Source organism: Crinia signifera, chromosome 19, assembly GCF_055691185.1.
Source record: "Crinia signifera chromosome 19, ASM5569118v1, whole genome shotgun sequence".
Taxonomy (NCBI): domain Eukaryota; kingdom Metazoa; phylum Chordata; class Amphibia; order Anura; family Myobatrachidae; genus Crinia; species Crinia signifera.
In genome coordinates this window covers 89846876-89865851 of record NC_139226.1, presented here as the reverse complement: position 1 = coordinate 89865851, position 18976 = coordinate 89846876, and the positions used below count along the sequence as shown (strand labels likewise).

Below are 18976 nucleotides of genomic sequence, written 5' to 3'. Positions count from 1 at the left end.
ATGGCATTGTAGGATTGTTTCTAGATAATACAAGGCTATTAAGGCTATTAAAAAATTCATGTTTTTCAAATTTTGAATTGAGCCATATGGGCACGGGTGGGTTAAAATGAGCAGGGACGCTGGCATCCGCCAACATTTCATTGGCAGGTCTGCCAAAGAAATGTTCTCTGGCAGTTCTAACTTATTTATTATTTTATTAAACGTATTAATGGCTTACGGTTGGTTTATAGCTATGCAAATCTTGGGCCTATGTAATCAAGTGTTAATAATAATAATAATGAATAATAATAACTATTATTTAAATGTACACACCACTGCTAATAAATTCAAGTGTATGCTAATTTATTGACTGCAGAAAACTATGGTGGCAGAGGGCAGACAAAATGAAACCCAATTGCTGGAAATAAAATAATTATTCATTTATTTATATTGCACACATATTCCGCAGCGCCTTACAGAGAACATTTGAACATTCACATCAGTCCCTCCCCTAGTGGAGCTGATTACTGGGGAATCCAGTCTCTGTCCAGTTCTGCTTCTGGGCCCTGTTATCCACTGGCCCATTCCACCTTGCCTGTGTAGACAGAGCCTGGAGGACCAACACCAGAGCCAAGGACATCTCTTATCGGAAGAGCTGTCCTTTGCAGTAATAATCGCATACTAGTGCATATGTGATTATTAACAATGCAGTACCTGGCGATATGCGGAGGCAGTGTCGGAATGGGGCATGATAGGCCCACACTGGGAAAACAGCAGTAGGGGCCCATGCTTAGGGGTGTAGACAGCCTCCAGAGGGGGTAGTAGTAGTAGTAGTACGTTTATTTATAAGGCGCCGCAAAGTGTCCGCAGCGCCGTACATAGCAAACAAAAAAAAAAACAAATTACAAGGTAACGTACAGGGTGTGTTGAAAGATACAGTATAAATAGGGGTATAGCTGGTAGAACTAAAATCAGCATCAGTTCAGAAGTAGGTGTCAAAATTGTCAAGGAGACTGAAGATGAAGTAGAGGAAGGGAAGAACAGGACAGGAGCACAGGTGAGGTAATGAGGTAGGGTGAGTACGTGAGGAAGGAGGGCCCTGCTCATAAGAGTTAACATACTAAAAATAGGTGGGTGGACGAACGAAATACAATAGGATAAGTAGGAACGGAGGGGAACGGAGGCAGGATAGGAGGATCAAAAGAGGTTAGGAGGAGGGATAGGCTAGTCGAAAAAAGTGGGTTTTGAGGGAGCGCTTGAAGGAGGTAAGGGAATCAGATAGCCTGATGGGTGGCGGGAGGTTGTTCCAGTGCAGGGGGGCAGCGCGAGAGAAATCTTGGACACGGGAGTGGGAGGAGGTGATTAGGTGAGAGGTCAGTCGGCGGTCAGCGATGGAGCGAAGAGGACGGGAGGGAGTGTGGATAGAGATCAGTGAAGAGAGGTAGGGAGCTGTGGAGGAGGAGAGAGCCTTGTAGGTGGTGGTGAGGAGTTTAAAGAGAACTCGGAAAGGAATGGGGAGCCAGTGAAGAGAGAAACAGAGGGGGGAGGCGGAGGTAGAGCGGCGGGAGAGGAAGATGAGCCTAGCAGCAGCGTTAAGAATGGATTGGAGAGGTGCGAGGCGGGTGAGAGGTAGCCCAGAGAGAAGGATGTTGCAGTAGTCAAGGCGGGAGATGACAAGAGAGTGAATGAGAATTTTGGTCGCGTCAGTGGAGAGGAATGGTCTGATGCGTGAGATGTTGCGTAGGTGAAAGCGGCAAGACTGTGAGAGAGCACGAATGTGGGGGGTGAAAGAGAGGGAGGAGTCAATGATGACACCGAGGCAGCGCGTTTACCCAACCAACACTGGTGCTTTGCTAACCATTAGAAGGTGTATGATCTGGGTCCCTTTATAAAGATTATGCATGATAAGTTACCAGTGTAATGACTAGAGGAGGGGTTTGGCCCTTAGGCAGTGAAGGCCACTGGGGGTTTCCCCTGTGGGCCAGTCCAACCCGGTTCAGAGGGATGCACAGGCGGAGGCTATTACATCCGATCCTCTTTCTATTACCTTCAAGAACAGACATGTCTAAACTATGGGGGTTATTCTGGTTCACTCACACAGGGAAATTCCTTCTCAAATGAACAAAGCCATGTGCACTGCAGGGGGGCAGATGTAACTTGCGCAGAGAGAATTAGATTTGGGTGAGTTATTTTGTTTCTGTGCAGGGAAAATACTGGCTGCTTTATTTTTACACTGCAATATAGATCATCTCATTTTGAAGTAAAACCCCACACAAATCTAATTCTCTCTGCACAAGTTACATTTGCCCCACCTGCAGTGCAGTGAAGGAATTTGCCTTTGCGAGAGAACCAGAATAAGGGTCAGTGGCCCTCCAACTGTTATGAAACTACAGATCCCAGCATGCCTTGCCATAGCTGAATGGCTATCATTTGGACATGCCTATTCTAGAAAGTGTAGAATATGATTGGTTACTATCCCATCTTAGTAAATGTACTCATGTGTGCGCGCCGGAGAACAGTACAGGAGAGTTAGGTTATTAAGCATTTTGCATTATGCTGAAGATATCACTTAAAATTAATGTTCCATCTGAAATATAAAACAAATCCACAACCAGTGAAATCCAACACTTTAATAATAGTACAGCAGTAAAATGTACAGCATATGAAAAATAATTACATAACGTACGATGTGCTGCTTAACGGAAAGATCCCCCTGTTGTGAAACCCCCTTCTCTGTTATTAGGCAACAGATCCAGGCCGAGCTGATAAGATACAATGTTGCAGAGGTCATTGTAAGTACATCCATAGTCCATAGAAGTATCCATAGTCTCTGGCGATGTTTAGTATCCATCCAATCACACCAGAGCAACAGGACCACTATTTAAATAAATGCTTGGTGTAGCCTCACCAATGGTGCAGAGATGTGGGTCAGAATAGACGCAGAGAAATCCATACAGTCGCCTCACTTTAAAGATCGCTATCACTAATAAGACGGGGGAAGTTCCATAAAGTGGACATTTCAATTAATGATATAGGGGATCAAATGAGAATTACCAGCCATGGCATTTTAAGAAAAACAAAAATTAATTTCCTTAAGGAGTCAGCAATCTTGGTCTCCACTGGAACGTCAATTCCCAGATATTTCTGTGTGTAATTTCTTTTAGGTTCGGGACCATTTAATGGGTCCATTTTAGGGTTCATGTAATTGCCCTGTCTGCCATTATATTTCTCAGTATTGGATCCTTGATGGGAAAGGTTCTAAGAGAACTCCATGCCAAAGATCTGAGGTAAAATAAGAAATTCCTGAATACGAACCGTGCCTTACAGACAAAATGTTAATTATTATCCTAATAGTGGCACCAGTGGCAGAAATTGTAATTGGTGAACACAGGTGCAAAAATATAGTTTGGGCCCCCTCCTCCACCCCAACCACAGTTCACAATAAGCAACATGGCAGTGGGTGACAGGAAGAGGCAGAGGATGATATAAAAACAGTGGATGACAGGGGCAGCAGTGGAACTCTTATCCTAAGTGGCCCTGGTGCAATGCACCTGCTACACCAATGGAAGGTCCGCCTCTGAGTAGCACAAGTATTAATGCTAAGACTAAAATAAGCCAATAGCTGTCAGGGTTCTACCCTCTACCCCCCCCCCCCCCCCCCCCAAAAGAAAAAAAAGAATCACACCACAGACATTGCTCCTGTGGTTATAGGACGCTAACATTACGTTTCTACTTCACCCTGTAGACTTCATAAATTTCAGATATAGCTGAAAGCTATACTTCTTCATTTGCAATGTGACACAGCCCATTAATAGACTATTTGCCCTTAAGCCCTCCCAGTCTGTCTCAAAGTTTCATTTTCACCACGTGTGCATGTTTTCGAGATATCAGAAATTGTGTACAAAAGGTAAATTGCCCGGCGGTTTAATTACCCAGCTATCCACAGACTGGTGCACAAATAACTACTTTAATATGACTGTATTTTAGTGGCAGTGATAGTATTAGACCCTGTATACTTCACATAAAATAATCAGTTTGTACTGTGATTTGAGCCTACCTGGACACCATACAATAGAGGCACAGAATGAACCTCAGAGTTGGAATAAGCTTTATTCAAAGGTAAAAAATAAAAACCAGAGAATATTCTAGAAACGGAAAACTATTGTTGGCTCTATGTGTGTGCGTAATTGTGCTTTTATGTCATATATATTAGTGCTGGTGTACGCCCCATAAGGGTCATAATGGTGTATATAAAGTCTGCACATACTACAGGACAGCAGGGTCAGGGATTCGTTACACACATGGGGACAGATAGTATTAAGCCTGATAAAATAGAAGGTGATAATGCACCAGCCAATCAGCTGTGTTTGAAAAATGACAGGAGTTGATTGGCCGGTGCATTATCACCTTCCCTTTATCGACACTTTATCAGGCTTAATACATCTGCCCCATTGTAGCGTATGTAGTTCTATATTACAATGTCGCTGCAAAATCTCATTGTACAAAAATGGAGTTGTCTGACCTAAGACTTGTTACATTACAGAAGATATTTCTACCAAAAACATACATTGATGTATGGATACTAAATAGCAGATCTATTTTTGGATGATGTCACTTTTTTCCCCACAGTGAACAATTATCTCTACAAAAAAAAAAAAAAAACAACAACATGTGATTACCCACAATGCACATGGCTGGATCCTAGTGGTTGTTACTTAGATGAAGGGGTACATTTATGGGAGCTCTATTGAAGATAGGATGTTGTTATTGGCAACCAATCAGATTCTATTATCTTCTAGAACAGTGGTACTCAACTTCGGTCCTCAGGACCCCCAACAGTGCACGTTTTCCAGGTCACCCGGCAGGTGCACTCAGTATTCACTGACACATTTTAAAAGATCCACAGGAGGAGCTAATTATTTCACCTGTGATTCTGTATGGAGACCTGCAAAACTTGGGACCCCGAGGAGCAAGATTGGGAACAACTGTTGTAGAAGGTGAGAAGTAAAATCTGATTGGATGCTATGGTTGCTATGGGCAACATCCCATCTTCAGTATACAGTAAAGGTGAATACACACAAAACGATGCCGGAAGCATTGTGCGTACACATGGAACGACTTGATAAACTGATCTTTTGTCGGATTCAGTATGAAATCCCGGCGGTCGGGATCCCGGCGTTCAAAATCCCGACGCCGGAATCCCGACAGGGGGGGACGTGGATCGCCGCCCCCTTGCGGGGTCGCTATGCTCGCCCCGCAGCGGGCCCGGTGCCTCGCTACGCTCGGCACACTAATTTATTCTCCCTCCAGGGATGTCGTGGACACCCACAGAGGGAGAAAGTGTCGGGATTTCGGCGGTCGGGATTCTGAACGCCGGGATCCCGACCGCCGGGATTTTAACTGCATCCCCTTTTGTGAAGTGTATGATCTTTCTGCATGCAGGGAAGATCACAGACCATTGTTAGCAACCGGCAGGTACACTCATCGTTAACGATGCACGGAACGATTGGTCGTTCCCATTAATCGGGAATGCCCGCATTTTTCTTCAAATGGTTCCATGTGTAGGCCTCATAACTCCCATCTTAGTAAATTTACCCCTAAGTCTCTGAATACGTTCGATAAAATGATACAGTCCATGAGCATGCTTAGGGCAAAATTTTCCTCCAACCATCTCCATCTGCAGCAATCTCTGTGACCACTAGGTTTACAGGTAGCCGGCGCCAGATCATAGTTTTGCCCGTCGATACAACAGTTCCCATTTCCTGTTACTCTTTATAGCTGAACACTGCTTTGGATCGCTTTACACTGGTTGCCCAGACACGGGCCCGACTCTAGGATTCGGTCCAGTTCCCCACCTTCTTCAGTATGTGATTCAGTCATTGCAGACCTCATTCCTACTCTGGTTTTTACTTGTGACTTGAGTCCTGATTGCCCAAGGTCAGCTGGGAGCACAGGGCCTAATTCATGTCTCAGCAATCTTCTCGCAATGGAGCGATTCTTGAAAAATGGTGCATGTGCTGCGATCCCGATCCCATTGACAACTTTGAGGCAGACCGATTGACAGGAAGTGGCCATTTGGAGGTGTTAACGGGGAGTGGTTAGAAATATGCAGGCATATCATGGCAGCTTTTTTGGGGGGGGGGGGGGGGGGGGGGGTGTAGCTTCTGACAACTGCGTGATTGTACGTAGGAATACATGGTGTCTGAGCGGTAGATCCATGGATAATCATTATGTCAGAGAAGCAGTATTAGCTCCGTTGGGTGTCGATACACTTCTCCCCCATGGATGAAGAATTGCGCTAAATGACAGACGCTATGCCAGCTCCAGGCAGACACCGAGACGCAGCAGTTAAGCCGCTAACTCGTATCCCCGGAGGCAGGCACCAGGATGATGCTGACAAGTGCTTTCCACTTCACCTTGTTAATGTGGCCAGCCAGGACCCGGCCAGAGTTACACGTTCCTTGCCACTTTCATACATTTACCCCTGAGTTGATACTGCTGTGGCCAGACTAAGTAGCCATAAACCGACCCTTAATGTTGATGTTCTCCGTAATTGCATATAGCGCGCAATTACAAAGGCTTGCAATAAACCTAGGGGGTGGCATCTCTTGGCAACTGCATTTGCGTAGAAACATGAATTAAGCCAACAGATCCCATTATCCTGCCATAATAAACAGTATTGCCAACTTCAAATCTGACCTCGCCTGCATTCATTACTATGTGGTCTACAAATAAACCATATAATTACACACTGGAGACAAGACTTCTACACTATACAGCACTGAGGCTGTTCTCATCTGTTCTACCCAATAGGCAGTCTGGAATTCATCATTATTAAGCATGCGTTTTACAAGGTCAAGTTCAACTAATCGCCAACTACAAGTCACATCTGTATATAAACACAGAGATGAAGGGAAGAGACAATATACTGAATTCAGCTAACATTTCACAATGATTAAAGAGCCAACACTCTGAATGGTCCTGTGATATAATGGCCCATAAACTGTGACCTGGCCATGGGCACTCCTGTCCCCCTAACCAGGGATGAGGAACCTTTGGCCCTCCAGTTGAACTATATAACCCAGCATGCCCTGCAACAGTTTTAGCATGGCCAAATAGCAAAACTGTAGCAAGGGCATCCTGGGATGTGAAGGTGAACAACAGCTGGAGGGTCAAAGGTGCCCCATTCCTGCACTAGACCATGCCTGTCCACGTAGCAGCCCTCCAGTTGTTGTGAAATTAAATATCCCATCATGCTCTGTCATATTATTTTGCATTCCTTGCAAATCTGGGACAGTGCATGATGGGATTTGTAGTTTACGAACATCTGGAGAGCCAAGGACAGCCAGTCCTGCACTTGACCATCTGTGGAACCATTTAACCAGCGGCCGTTGCTTATCTACAATAGTTAATACTTGTTCATGTACTTCTGCCTCCATAGTGGTAAATGATTAAGAATATGCACCGATAGGTTGAAAAATACAACCAACGGCAGATTGTGGCCCAAAAAGTGCCCGCGAGTTGTGCACAAGAGAGATTTTAGGATACAGAACATTTAACCCTGTGAGTGCCAAGCAAACCTTTTTATTAAACCCTTAGAGTGCCAACAAATGCTGAGAGAGATCCTCAAAATATCCGTTAAAAATGCCAGCCCCGCTCACAGCAATATTTCTTTAAACTTCAATTAATTGACTTGGCTATAAGTGTATTTATTTAGACTAAAAAACAGTCGCTGTGAGCGATGCTGGCATTTTTAGGGATTTGTTTGCACTAAAAGGGTTAAATCAGCAATTTCTTCTAAGGGCAAAATCTGCTTTTACCTTTAAAATAAAATTAATAAACAACAAGCAATAGCCGGCTTAAATGTAAGATCACAGAACACGCTTGCTGATGCCCTTACTTTTAGGAAAGTCTTTGGCAGCCAGTATAGAAAAGGAAATGTAAACTTTGCTTGGTCCCACCTGGTCTATCCAGGTACCTTGTGAGCAGGTATATAAGTGGGTAGCGCTGACATTATGTTATCCATTATGTAACTATAGTAAGACTCCGATGATTAGTTTGACGAAAAGGGTGGAAAGCCATGGTGACTTCACTTCACTGTGTAACTGTTCCCCAAAATCACAGATGTAGCCACGCTCAGCTTTGCAGTGATGCATAGCTGGCGCGGCTAGTGTGCCCGCAACTGTCACATGCATGTAATTAACCCCGATTATTGATGGCCTGGTGTGAATATTTGCAGCCAGGTGCACCATGCAGAAATATGCATTGCGGCAAAGAGGAACACTGATACATCTGTATTTTGCTTGGGGCAGTGTAAGCTGACCAGTGAAGGACCTTTGCCTTGGGCACCAACAAAGTGAGCTCCTAACATTCCCACCTAGAACACAAACTTGGCGTGGGGAAGTTCTGTATTTCCGTGGATACACGGTATGGAACATTTCACATTACAATTCACCATCTCCATGGATTGTCTTCATTCTCTGCTATTTTTGTTCTTTTAATATTATTGTTCTTAAAAGTAACTTAGAAATATGCAAACTAGAATTGCAATGTTAGTAAATTAGAATAGAAACGAATTTCACATTACATTTTCACTTCCTTTGTGTGACCACTAGAGGTCACACTGTTCAATAAATATTGAATTGCAAATGCCATGGTATCCGATTGGTCGACAGACAATATCTAGGTCAGTACCATATGGTCGACATAGTGAAAAGGTTAAACACAAGCACAAGGTCGACGGTCATTTCTTTGGGATTATTTTTTACCCGTTTCATATTTACCATCCAAGTGGACTCCGTTAGCGAACGTAAAAGTGTGCCTAGCGGAGCGAGACATCTGTTGAGTGTATCGGTACACTGATTGGGGGTCAATGTAGTCAGATGATTGACACGGACAAGAAAAAAACTTAAAAACTCATGTCAAACATTTCTTATGTTGGCATCTTTCTTGTGTCAACTTTTTCCCGTGTCGGCCTTGTGCATGTTGACCTAAACCAGGCATGTCCGAACTATTGCCCTCTAGCTGTTTTGAAACTACAAGCCCCACCATGCCTTGCCACAGCTTTGCTATTAGGGAATGCTAAAACTATGGCAAGGCATGCTGGGATGTGTAGATTCACAACAGCTGGAGGGCCACATTTTGGACATGCCTTACCTAGACACTATAGTTCAGCTATACAGCACCCAAATTCTAACATTGTGCTTCCGGTTAATAAATCTAGACAGAAAGTCAATAGGTCTTCGCCAAAAGGTTGACGTGCAAAGGTAGACAGGATCGAATGGTAGACATGAAAAATGTAGGCACATCACAAAGGTCGAATTGAGTTTTTAGTGTTTTTTTTTTTTACTTTTTTACCAGTTTGTTCTTACTTCACCTGCCATGTCGGCATAGAGGGCGATTGTAATACCACTAAATAGGGGTCCATGTCGACAGTGGTTCCCACTGACAGGGAAAAAAACATGTTATTTTCCATGCCAACCTTTTGACTGTCGACCTTTTAAACCGTCTATCTAATAAGACACCCCCCCAAATATGGTGCAGGTTCTGAACGATACATCGGTCCCGAAAACAAGCATTGCATGGTAAAAGTCTTAATTGCTGTCTCTCATCCCCTGAAAGCGTGAAAAGAATCAAACGGGACAATCCAATATGGAGGTTGTGCCGTGACGATCGGCTGCATCATCACAAATCCTGAAGCCTATGTCGGCAAAAGTAATAAACCAATTAAGAGGAGTGCTGCCGCTACCACTGTCCTTATAAATCTGGCCTCTTTGTAAGTTAAACAGCCCTTTTAGTCGCACCAGAACATGTGGAGACTCTGTAGCTCCGAGCGTCTATACGTGCAATGGTTACTACACATCATATTAATAAAACAATGCAAATCGGACACACAAGCAGTTTCTGCCGATTAAAGGGATATGTGGTATGTCTACAATCTGTGCTCGACCACTGCTGTTTTTGCATATAAAATGTAAAACACACACATAGCATTTTCTAGGCAGCTACAGCCACATGCTGACTATAGACAAATCGCATATCATTTTAATTAGCAGCTTGTGTGTCCTATCACCTTGTGCATTAAAATGTGTCTTATTCACAAAGTCACATGCCAAGTCACCCAGTGCTCACATTAGATACTGTAGATGTATAGGTACACAGCTGTAGCACTTTCAATTGCAAATATTCGTAGTAATTAAAAAAAAAAAAACATTTGTAGAAAAGAACCAGAAATAAAAAACAAAATATAAATATTTGTTGTTTGGTACAAGTCCACAAATCTGTGTGTGTGTTTAAACCATTTGAGATATTTTAAAGTAAATACATTTTTTAGCGACTTTTGAAAATACCACTAATTGGCTAAATGACTGTGTTTTTTTTTTTTTTTTTTTTTAATCTTTAGATTCTTTTTACCGGAATCTTTTGGGAAAGCTCGCAGGCCACCAGCACTAGACATAATAGCCACCCCCCGTCTTTAGCACTGCACTCTGAACTGTTCGATAACGTGGCGTGGTGCTCTATAGAGGAATTTTTTAATGATTTAAGCAAAGCGAAGTATGGTCACACATCTGTACAAGAAAGAGCCATCTCATCCTTTTCCAACATTCATTGTTTAAAAATAACCTCTCAGCGTCATTCTCTCCCTCTGCACTGTCACACGCATGCTCTCTACACGTACTGCCCTAATGCAAGACTTGCACATATAAAAACAAAAAATAGCACGATAAAACAATACTGACCATAACAAAGATAGAATTAAAAAAATACTAGAAACAGCTTGTGCCAATACCCTGCATTAAATATAGAGATCTCAGGACCAGCTTTTTGTGAAGTCACCGCTAAATATAAATCAATACATTGCAGGGGAGTTGACAGGTCATTACCATTTAGTGAATCGCTACTGTTTTAGCAGGTCTATGACCCAATACGGGCTCTCCAGATGGGACCCACAACCTGAAGAAAACATTAACCAACCAGTGAGACCCATCATCATCATCATCATCATCTGAGACTGGAGAAAAAAAACCCCAACTATTTACATTTAAATAGAAATCTCTAAGTAGTCGTAGCTTCAAGAACAGCGCCTTTAACCCCGTCCGTGCCTGAGTCAGCGATAACGGGCATTCTCTTCTGCTCACAGGGCATTCAGAAAACATCAATCGCAAAAGTTGAAGGTTTTTTTTTTTTTGTAAGTACTGGAGTCTTGTGTGCTTTGGTGTTTTTGGATTAAAGAAAAAAAGATTAAAGGGGACAAAAAGTAAAAAAATAAAAAAAAAAATAAGCTCCTTGTAATCTATACAAAAACCCCCCCACAAGGTCTTATTTCTGGCAGAATAAGGTTATCTGTCATCTTACAAATAAAACTTGTATTTGGCAGTGATCTTATTAATACTGGAAGTTGTGTCCTGTCAGCATTCCCCTGCTGTCACCTCCAGCCACAAAGGTCCCCATCTCATGTCCCTGACGAGCTGTCCGTGTTCCAGCTGAGGGCGGACTGGTTATACTTTGGCAAACATGAAAGGGTCCATACTGATGCGTGGTCTTCACCCATTGTAGTGCAATCTGGGGAGCATGGGTCAAGTCCCTTGTCCGGGTCATGTTTTAGATGACAAACGAGGATTTGTGCCTGAAATCTCCCTGGAAGACAGAAGAAGTCAGTTTAGTCTAGCCCAGAGGATCCCAAACGTTCCTTGAGGCAATTAATGATCCAGGTTTGAAGGATATCCATGGTTGAGCATAGAATGTAAATCAAACTGATTGAGGAACTAATTAAGTGAGTTGCCCAAGTATGTTTAGCCTTAAATCCTGGACCATAAAAAGTCAGCATTTGGGTACGTCTGGTCTAGTCGGTTATTGATCACTCAATCAAAAGGAGATTTTAGAAATTAGAAAGTCACAAGTCTGAACACAAGAAATGATTGTAAGTAGGAGCGTATAATTTCCAACTGCCGGCACCTGAGCTAATAAGTCATTCTTCAACATACAATCGTATCAGATTGCTGGAGAGGCAACAGTATTGTGGGTGCTTCAACTGAACAAATGCTGGAGAGGTAACTGTATTGTGCGTGCTTCTACTAAGTGAATGCTGGAGAGGTAACTGTATTGGGAGTTCTTCTACTGAGGTAATGCCGAAGAGATAACTGTATTGTGCGTGCTTCTACTGGAGAATGCTGGAGAGGCAACTGTATCGTGGGTGCTTCTACTGAACAAATGCTGGTGAGGTAACTGTATTGTGCGTGTTTCTACTAAGTGAATGCTGGAGAGGTAACTGTATTGGGAGTTCTTCTACTGAGGTAATGCCGAAGAGATAACTGTATTGTGCGTGCTTCTACTGGAGAATGCTGGAGAGGCAACTCTATTGTGCATGCTTCTACTGAACGAATGCTGGAGAGGCAACTGTATCGTGGGTGCTTCTACTGAACAAATGCTGGAGAGGTAACTGTATTGTTCATGCTTCTACTGAACAAATGCTGGAGAGGTAAAGCTGGCCATACATCAGAAAGATCGATCTTAAGATCGATTGCGCTCATGATTGTGTACAATTTCCCTTGAAGTCCTTGGTGGTTTTTGGACACACAATCTACTTACAATCCATCATACAATCAGTCATACAATCCATCTGATGCATGATTGTGTACACAAGATGTGCACACAATCTGCATACAATCAGTCATACAATCCATCTGCTGATAGATTGTATGATTGTGTACACAAGATGTGCACACAATCTGCATACAATCCATCTTACAATCAATTGAGATTGTATGATTGGGTACAATATCTTTCTGATGTATGGCCACCTTAACTGTGCGTGCTTCTACCGAATGAATATCTAATCACTAAAATATATCTTGCACATTAGCGGGAACGCTGAATGTATTAAATCGTACATATGTGTCAAAGACCTTGTGTAAATGCAGATCTAGTGAATGGATACACAGAAGTATATCCTGAACAACTCCTTATCTACTGTATATCACTTAACAAGGATTAGAAACAATCTATGTTTGCTGTTCTCGTCTCTTCTTGTCATTATAAAGGGCTTTAGAGGTCTGCGCAGCCTTCTCACCTCATCACTTGTCCGCAGGTAGTTCACCCCGTCTGTCTTCGTTGCATTCTTGTAGCTGCACAAGGAGAGACAGAGGAATCATTGGCAACAGAATAACTGAGGCACCTGTCTAGAGTATGGATCGGAAATACAATGCAGACGGAACTTGATTGACAGGATGTAGGTCAGTGGTTCTCAAACGGTGGGTCCTGACCCCCAAAGTGGGTCCCGACCTTCTCAGCATGGGGTCACGGACCATCAGGCTGATGACTTTTTAATCTCAGTCAGTGATTCAAGGAGTCTGAAAAATCTGTTGAGTTGTTTGTTATTTCAGACTCCTCCCATCATTTTGTGCCCCCACAATGCTGCCATGTATGTGCTGTCTGCTGGTTACACATGTGATGACCTTCTGTAGTAAATTGCTGGGGTCCTGTATTTGTTTTTATTGTCTGATGGGGTCCCAGAGCAAAATAGTTTGAGGACCTCTGCTGTAGGTGTTTGGGGAGTGGCAAACTGACACTTTCTGGGAGTGGACGTATTTTTTACAGCAGCAATCATTTATATGGCAAAACCAACCTGGTTTTGCCATGTAAATGATTGCCGCTTTAATAATACTGGCAGACTCAGACACGGTTGCACACACACACTGTAATTATTAAATGCCCCTCCCCCATATGTATTAGCACAGACCTGTCTATAGGATCTATAGCAACTTTTATAAAAGGAAAAACAGAATATAATCTGGGTTTGTTAGCAAACAATTATAAAATCCAATGATGGAGAGTATACAAGTGTGTATCTGTATCATTACTAAGGAGTGCACACAAATAAATCCCTCTAAAAGAATGATGGAAGATTAATCATAGCCCGAGGACGATTACATAACTAGTAGTTTACGAAAAATGTATTTATACATTGATTTTTAGAAATTAAACATTTGTAAATCGGTGGAAAGTGGAGAGAATTTACCAACCAATCAGCTTTTGCCTTACATTTTACAGAAAAAACTCAGAGGCGTATTGGCCGGTATGAGAAACGTCTCCGATTTATCACCAAGATTTTATAAACCTACCCCCTAAAAGCTGCATTTTAAAAAAAAACATATACTCTGACTGGAGGAAAGAGTAATTCCTAGACCAGGATGGGGCTCACTATCTCTATAAAAAGCATATAACTCAGGGGTAAATGTATGAAGCTTGGAGAAGTGGTATCTATCCCCATAAAGAACGTTATGTGCAAGGTGATAATGCACCAGCCAATCAGCATCTAACTGTCTATTTACATATCGTAGCTGATTGGCTGGGGAATTATCATCTAGCACGTAACATTCTTTATGGGGATAGATACCACTTCTCCAAGTTTCATACATTTACCGTTCAATGTTTAAAGTAATTCAAATTTGAACCATTCAATCGGAAGTGGCACCTCTGTTACAATGAAGTTTGGCCTGAAGAGGGCCTATTCTACTTTCACTATGATTTAATCTACTTGCGCAAGATGTGGAAAAATACAAAGGTCCACGTAAAACAATTGATGACCCCCTCACCTGGACGGTGCTCATCAACTCCCAATCTAAGTGGCTGGACCAGTTAGCCAACCAAAAAAGTGATGTCTGCTGAGCATGGCAGGAAGTCTAGGAGGTGGTTTTTCCTCATTTAAACCCTTGCACAACTACACATCCCAATTACCATTTGATCTCTGTTCTCTGTATACCGCATTAAAGTACTATTACTTTCCATAGGGGTGGCTAATCTACCAACAGTTCATGTTTTCCAGGCAACCTGTGGATATATAGTAGTAATGAATGCAGCATGTGTGACAATGTGACAGTTAGTAATGACTACAATTGTGCACCAGCTAGGGGGTCTGGGGAATGTGCCAGTTACTAAGGACTACAGCTGTGCACCAGCTAGGGGGTCTGGGGAATGTGCCAGTTACTAAGGACTACAGCTGTGCACCAGCTAGGGGGTCTGGGGAATGTGCCAGTTACTAAGGACTACAGCTGTGCACCAGCTAGGGGGTCTGGGGAATGTGCCAGTTACTAAGGACTACAGCTGTGCACCAGCTAGGGGGTCTGGGGAATGTGCCAGTTACTAAGGACTACAGCTGTGCACCAGCTAGGGGGTCTGGGGAATGTGACAGTTACTAAGGACTAAAGCTGTGCACCAGCTAGGGGGTCTGGGGAATGTGCCAGTTACTAAGGACTAAAGCTGTGCACCCGCTAGGGGGTCTGGGGAATGTGCCAGTTACTAAGGACTACAGCTGTGCACCAGCTAGGGGGTCTGGGGAATGTGCCAGTTACTAAGGACTACAGCTGTGCACCAGCTAGGGGGTCTGGGGAATGTGAGTTACTAATGACTACAGCTGTGCACCAGCTAGGGGGTCTGGGGAATGTGACAGTTACTAAGGACTACAGCTGTGCACCAGCTAGGGGGTCTGGGGAATGTGACAGCTACTAAGGACTACAGCTGTGCACCAGCTAGGGGGTCTGGGGAATGTGCCAGTTAGTAAGGACTACAGCTGTGCACCAGCTAGGGGGTCTGGGGAATGTGCCAGTTACTAAGGACTAAAGCTGTGCACCAGCTAGGGGGTCTGGGGAATGTGCCAGTTACTAAGGACTACAGCTGTGCACCAGCTAGGGGGTCTGGGGAATGTGACAGTTACTAAGGACTACAGCTGTGCACCAGCTAGGGGGTCTGGGGAATGTGCCAGTTACTAAGGACTAAAGCTGTGCACCAGCTAGGGGGTCTGGGGAATGTGACAGTTACTAAGGACTACAGCTGTGCACCAGCTAGGGGGTCTGGGGAATGTGACAGTTACTAAGGACTACAGCTGTGCACCAGCTAGGGGGTCTGGGGAATGTGACAGTTACAAAGGACTACAGGTGTGCACCAGCTAGGGGGTCTAGGGAATGTGCCAGTTACTAAGGACTAAAGCTGTGCACCAGCTAGGGGGTCTGGGGAATGTGCCAGTTACTAAGGACTACAGCTGTGCACCAGCTAGGGGGTCTGGGGAATGTGACAGTTACTAAGCACTACAGCTGTGCACCAGCTAGGGGGTCTGGGGAATGTGCCAGTTACTAAGGACTACAGCTGTGCACCAGCTAGGGGGTCTGGGGAATGCGAGTTACTAATGACTACAGCTGTGCACCAGCTAGGGGGTCTGGGGAATGTGACAGTTACTAAGGACTACAGCTGTGCACCAGCTAGGGGGTCTGGGGAATGTGACAGTTACAAAGGACTACAGGTGTGCACCAGCTAGGGGGTCTGGGGAATGTGCCAGTTAGTAAGGACTACAGCTGTGCACCAGCTAGGGGGTCTGGGGAATGTGACAGTTACTAAGGACTAAGGACTACAGCTGTGCACCAGCTAGGGTGTCTGGGGAATGTGACAGCTACTAAGGACTACAGCTGTGCAGCAGCTAGGTGATTTTGAAAACATGGACTGTTGGTAGAGCTCAAGGACAGGTTCGACCACCACTACTATAAAGGATAGAGGGGTAGATTTATGAAGCAGTGATAAGGAAGGAGAGGTGATACAGTGCCTGGTAATTTATCACCGGCAATCAGCTCCTATTTAAACCCAGCCTGTAACTTAACAGTCAGAAGCTGATTGGCAAGTGATAAAGTACCATGCACTGTATCACTTCTCCCTTATCACTGCTTCATAAATCTACCCCATTGTCCTGATAGCTATAGCTCTCCAGGCCAAGAATGGTAATCACGCACCTCTGTCCATTGGGTCTGCTATTATTGGCAAAGTAACCTTTCCGATAGGCACAGCAGATGCCTACTGTGATCAGGACAAGTACCACTACCACCACCAGGATTCCTCCTACGATGCCACCAATGTTCAAGTCATCTGAAAAGAGAGAAATACTCATTAAATACCCAACAACACCCAAAAGCAAAGGAAAAAGAAGCCATGAACATAACTGTTCAAATGTTTTAGGTCGACCACTATTGGTCCACAGGCAGTAGGTCGACATGGGCAATAGGTCGACATGGGCAATAGGTCGACATGGGCAATAGGTCAAACTTTTGTTTTTTTTGTTGTTGTCTATGTCAACATAGACACCATGTAAGCGTCCCCTCACATGGTTCGTCATGCTTCGGGCACACTACTTTATTCCCCCTCCACACCCACAGGTATTATTTAAACAGTGAAAAACCCACGTCAACCTTTTGTACGTCGAACATTTCCATGTCGACCTTTTGGCCATGTTGACTAGTAGTGGTCAACCTAACGACTGTTGACCCAATGATGCATACCAGACCGATTAGGAAATTAGTAGCTGAAATCCTTTGTAGGCATTATTAAATGGACCCTTTTACATCGTACAAATAACACGGGTCGGTGAAGTGTCAACTCGGGTTGAGATGCGGTGGGAACGCACCACACCAACATCCCAAGTCGACCAACCCGGCATTTCAATGCGAGTTATAAGAAGGGTTAATGTGAATGTGCCGGGCCCAGGTAGGAGCCGGGATTGCGATCCGAGAGGCTAATTAGAAGATGCTCATCCTCAGCGGGAGCCATTTTATTTAATCTTTTCCTGATCATTGTACAGTATATTGATGGGAAATGTGGAATGTTCCTCAATTAGAAAATATTCTGCACTTAATTTCTGTAACTGTTCTTATCTCTGATTTTTGAGGTCCAATAAAATATATTTTGGTAAATAAAAAAGAAGATGCTCATCCTTAAGCTGCGATTGTTCGTGGCTGCAAGGTGCCCTTGAGGTGTCTTCGGAGATGTGTCCCAATATGGGACCTAGTGGTCATGTGCGGTCTACCTATGATGAGAACTTACAGACTTCCAGCAGTTGAGCCTCACACTGCGCTGCCCCGGCACCATTGCTGGCGATGCAGTAATACTGCCCCATGTCACCTTTGTTCACTGCAGAAAAGACCTGTGGAGAAAGGGATGAGATGGGTGAGGGTCAGGGTCAGGTGCGCAGCACTCACCTCACCCACCATACCCCGTCACTTACCACGGTACCTGTATTCACATTTAGTTTGAACGACGAGTTAAGGAATTTTGGGTTGTCTTTGGAGTCTGCGGGAAGAGAATCGCTGTACCGGAACCAGCTGTAAACAGACTTGGGGTAACCCTCACTCTCCTGGCACTGCAGAACGGCAGATTTACCCACAGGGACGGACTTAGGCACCTGGCATTTTGGAGTCACTGGTTTCACTGAGGAATGGAACAAAATAACACAGTCAGCTCCGTAGAGATAATGTAGCAGGGTGGCCCGGGGCAGTTCCAGCAGGAGACAGCAGCCACTGATGACTTGTACCAGTTTGCTAAGCACGTCAGGTTTGGTTTAGGCGGCAGTACCTGAAATGCGATAATACTTTGTAAACAAGCATAATACATGTGGGAGCTAACCCTGAGGAGTCTCCCCTATCGATGTCCCCGACACATTCTATACATATATGTGGGAACTAACTCACCACGTGGAGTCTCCTGAACCGACATCCCGGACACATTCTATACATACATGTGGGAGCTAACCCTGAGGAGTCTCCAGAACAAACATCCCAGACACATTCTATACATACATGTGGGAGCTAACTGACCTAACCCTGAAGAGTCTCCAGAACCGACGTCCCAACACATTCTATACATACATGTGGGAGCTAACCCTGAGGAGTCTCCCCTATCGATGTCCCCGACACATTCTATACATATATGTGGGAACTAACTCACCACGTGGAGTCTCCTGAACCGACATCCCGGACACATTCTATACATACATGTGGGAGCTAACCCTGAGGAGTCTCCAGAACAAACATCCCAGACACATTCTATACATACATGTGGGAGCTAACTGACCTAACCCTGAAGAGTCTCCAGAACCGACGTCCCAACACATTCTATACATACATGTGGGAGCCAACTGACCTAACCCTGAAGAGTCTCCAGAACAGACGTCCCAACACATTCT

The 18976-nt window shown here is 44.1% G+C and overlaps 1 protein-coding gene across 1 annotated transcript in view; it reads right to left on the bottom strand.

Moving 5' to 3' along the window:
- Positions 1-2594: 2594 nt before the first annotated feature.
- Positions 2595-18976, bottom strand: part of JAM3 (junctional adhesion molecule 3) — a 57749-nt gene continuing 41367 nt past the window's right edge. The window contains exons 5-9 of the mRNA XM_083162901.1: positions 18020-18222; positions 17839-17938; positions 16755-16887; positions 13049-13103; positions 2595-11616 (exon numbers count right to left, since the gene is read on the bottom strand). Of these exons, the coding sequence (XP_083019027.1) occupies positions 11581-11616; positions 13049-13103; positions 16755-16887; positions 17839-17938; positions 18020-18222 (527 nt within the window). The 3' untranslated portion in view covers positions 2595-11580. The remainder of the gene's footprint in view (positions 11617-13048; positions 13104-16754; positions 16888-17838; positions 17939-18019; positions 18223-18976) is intronic.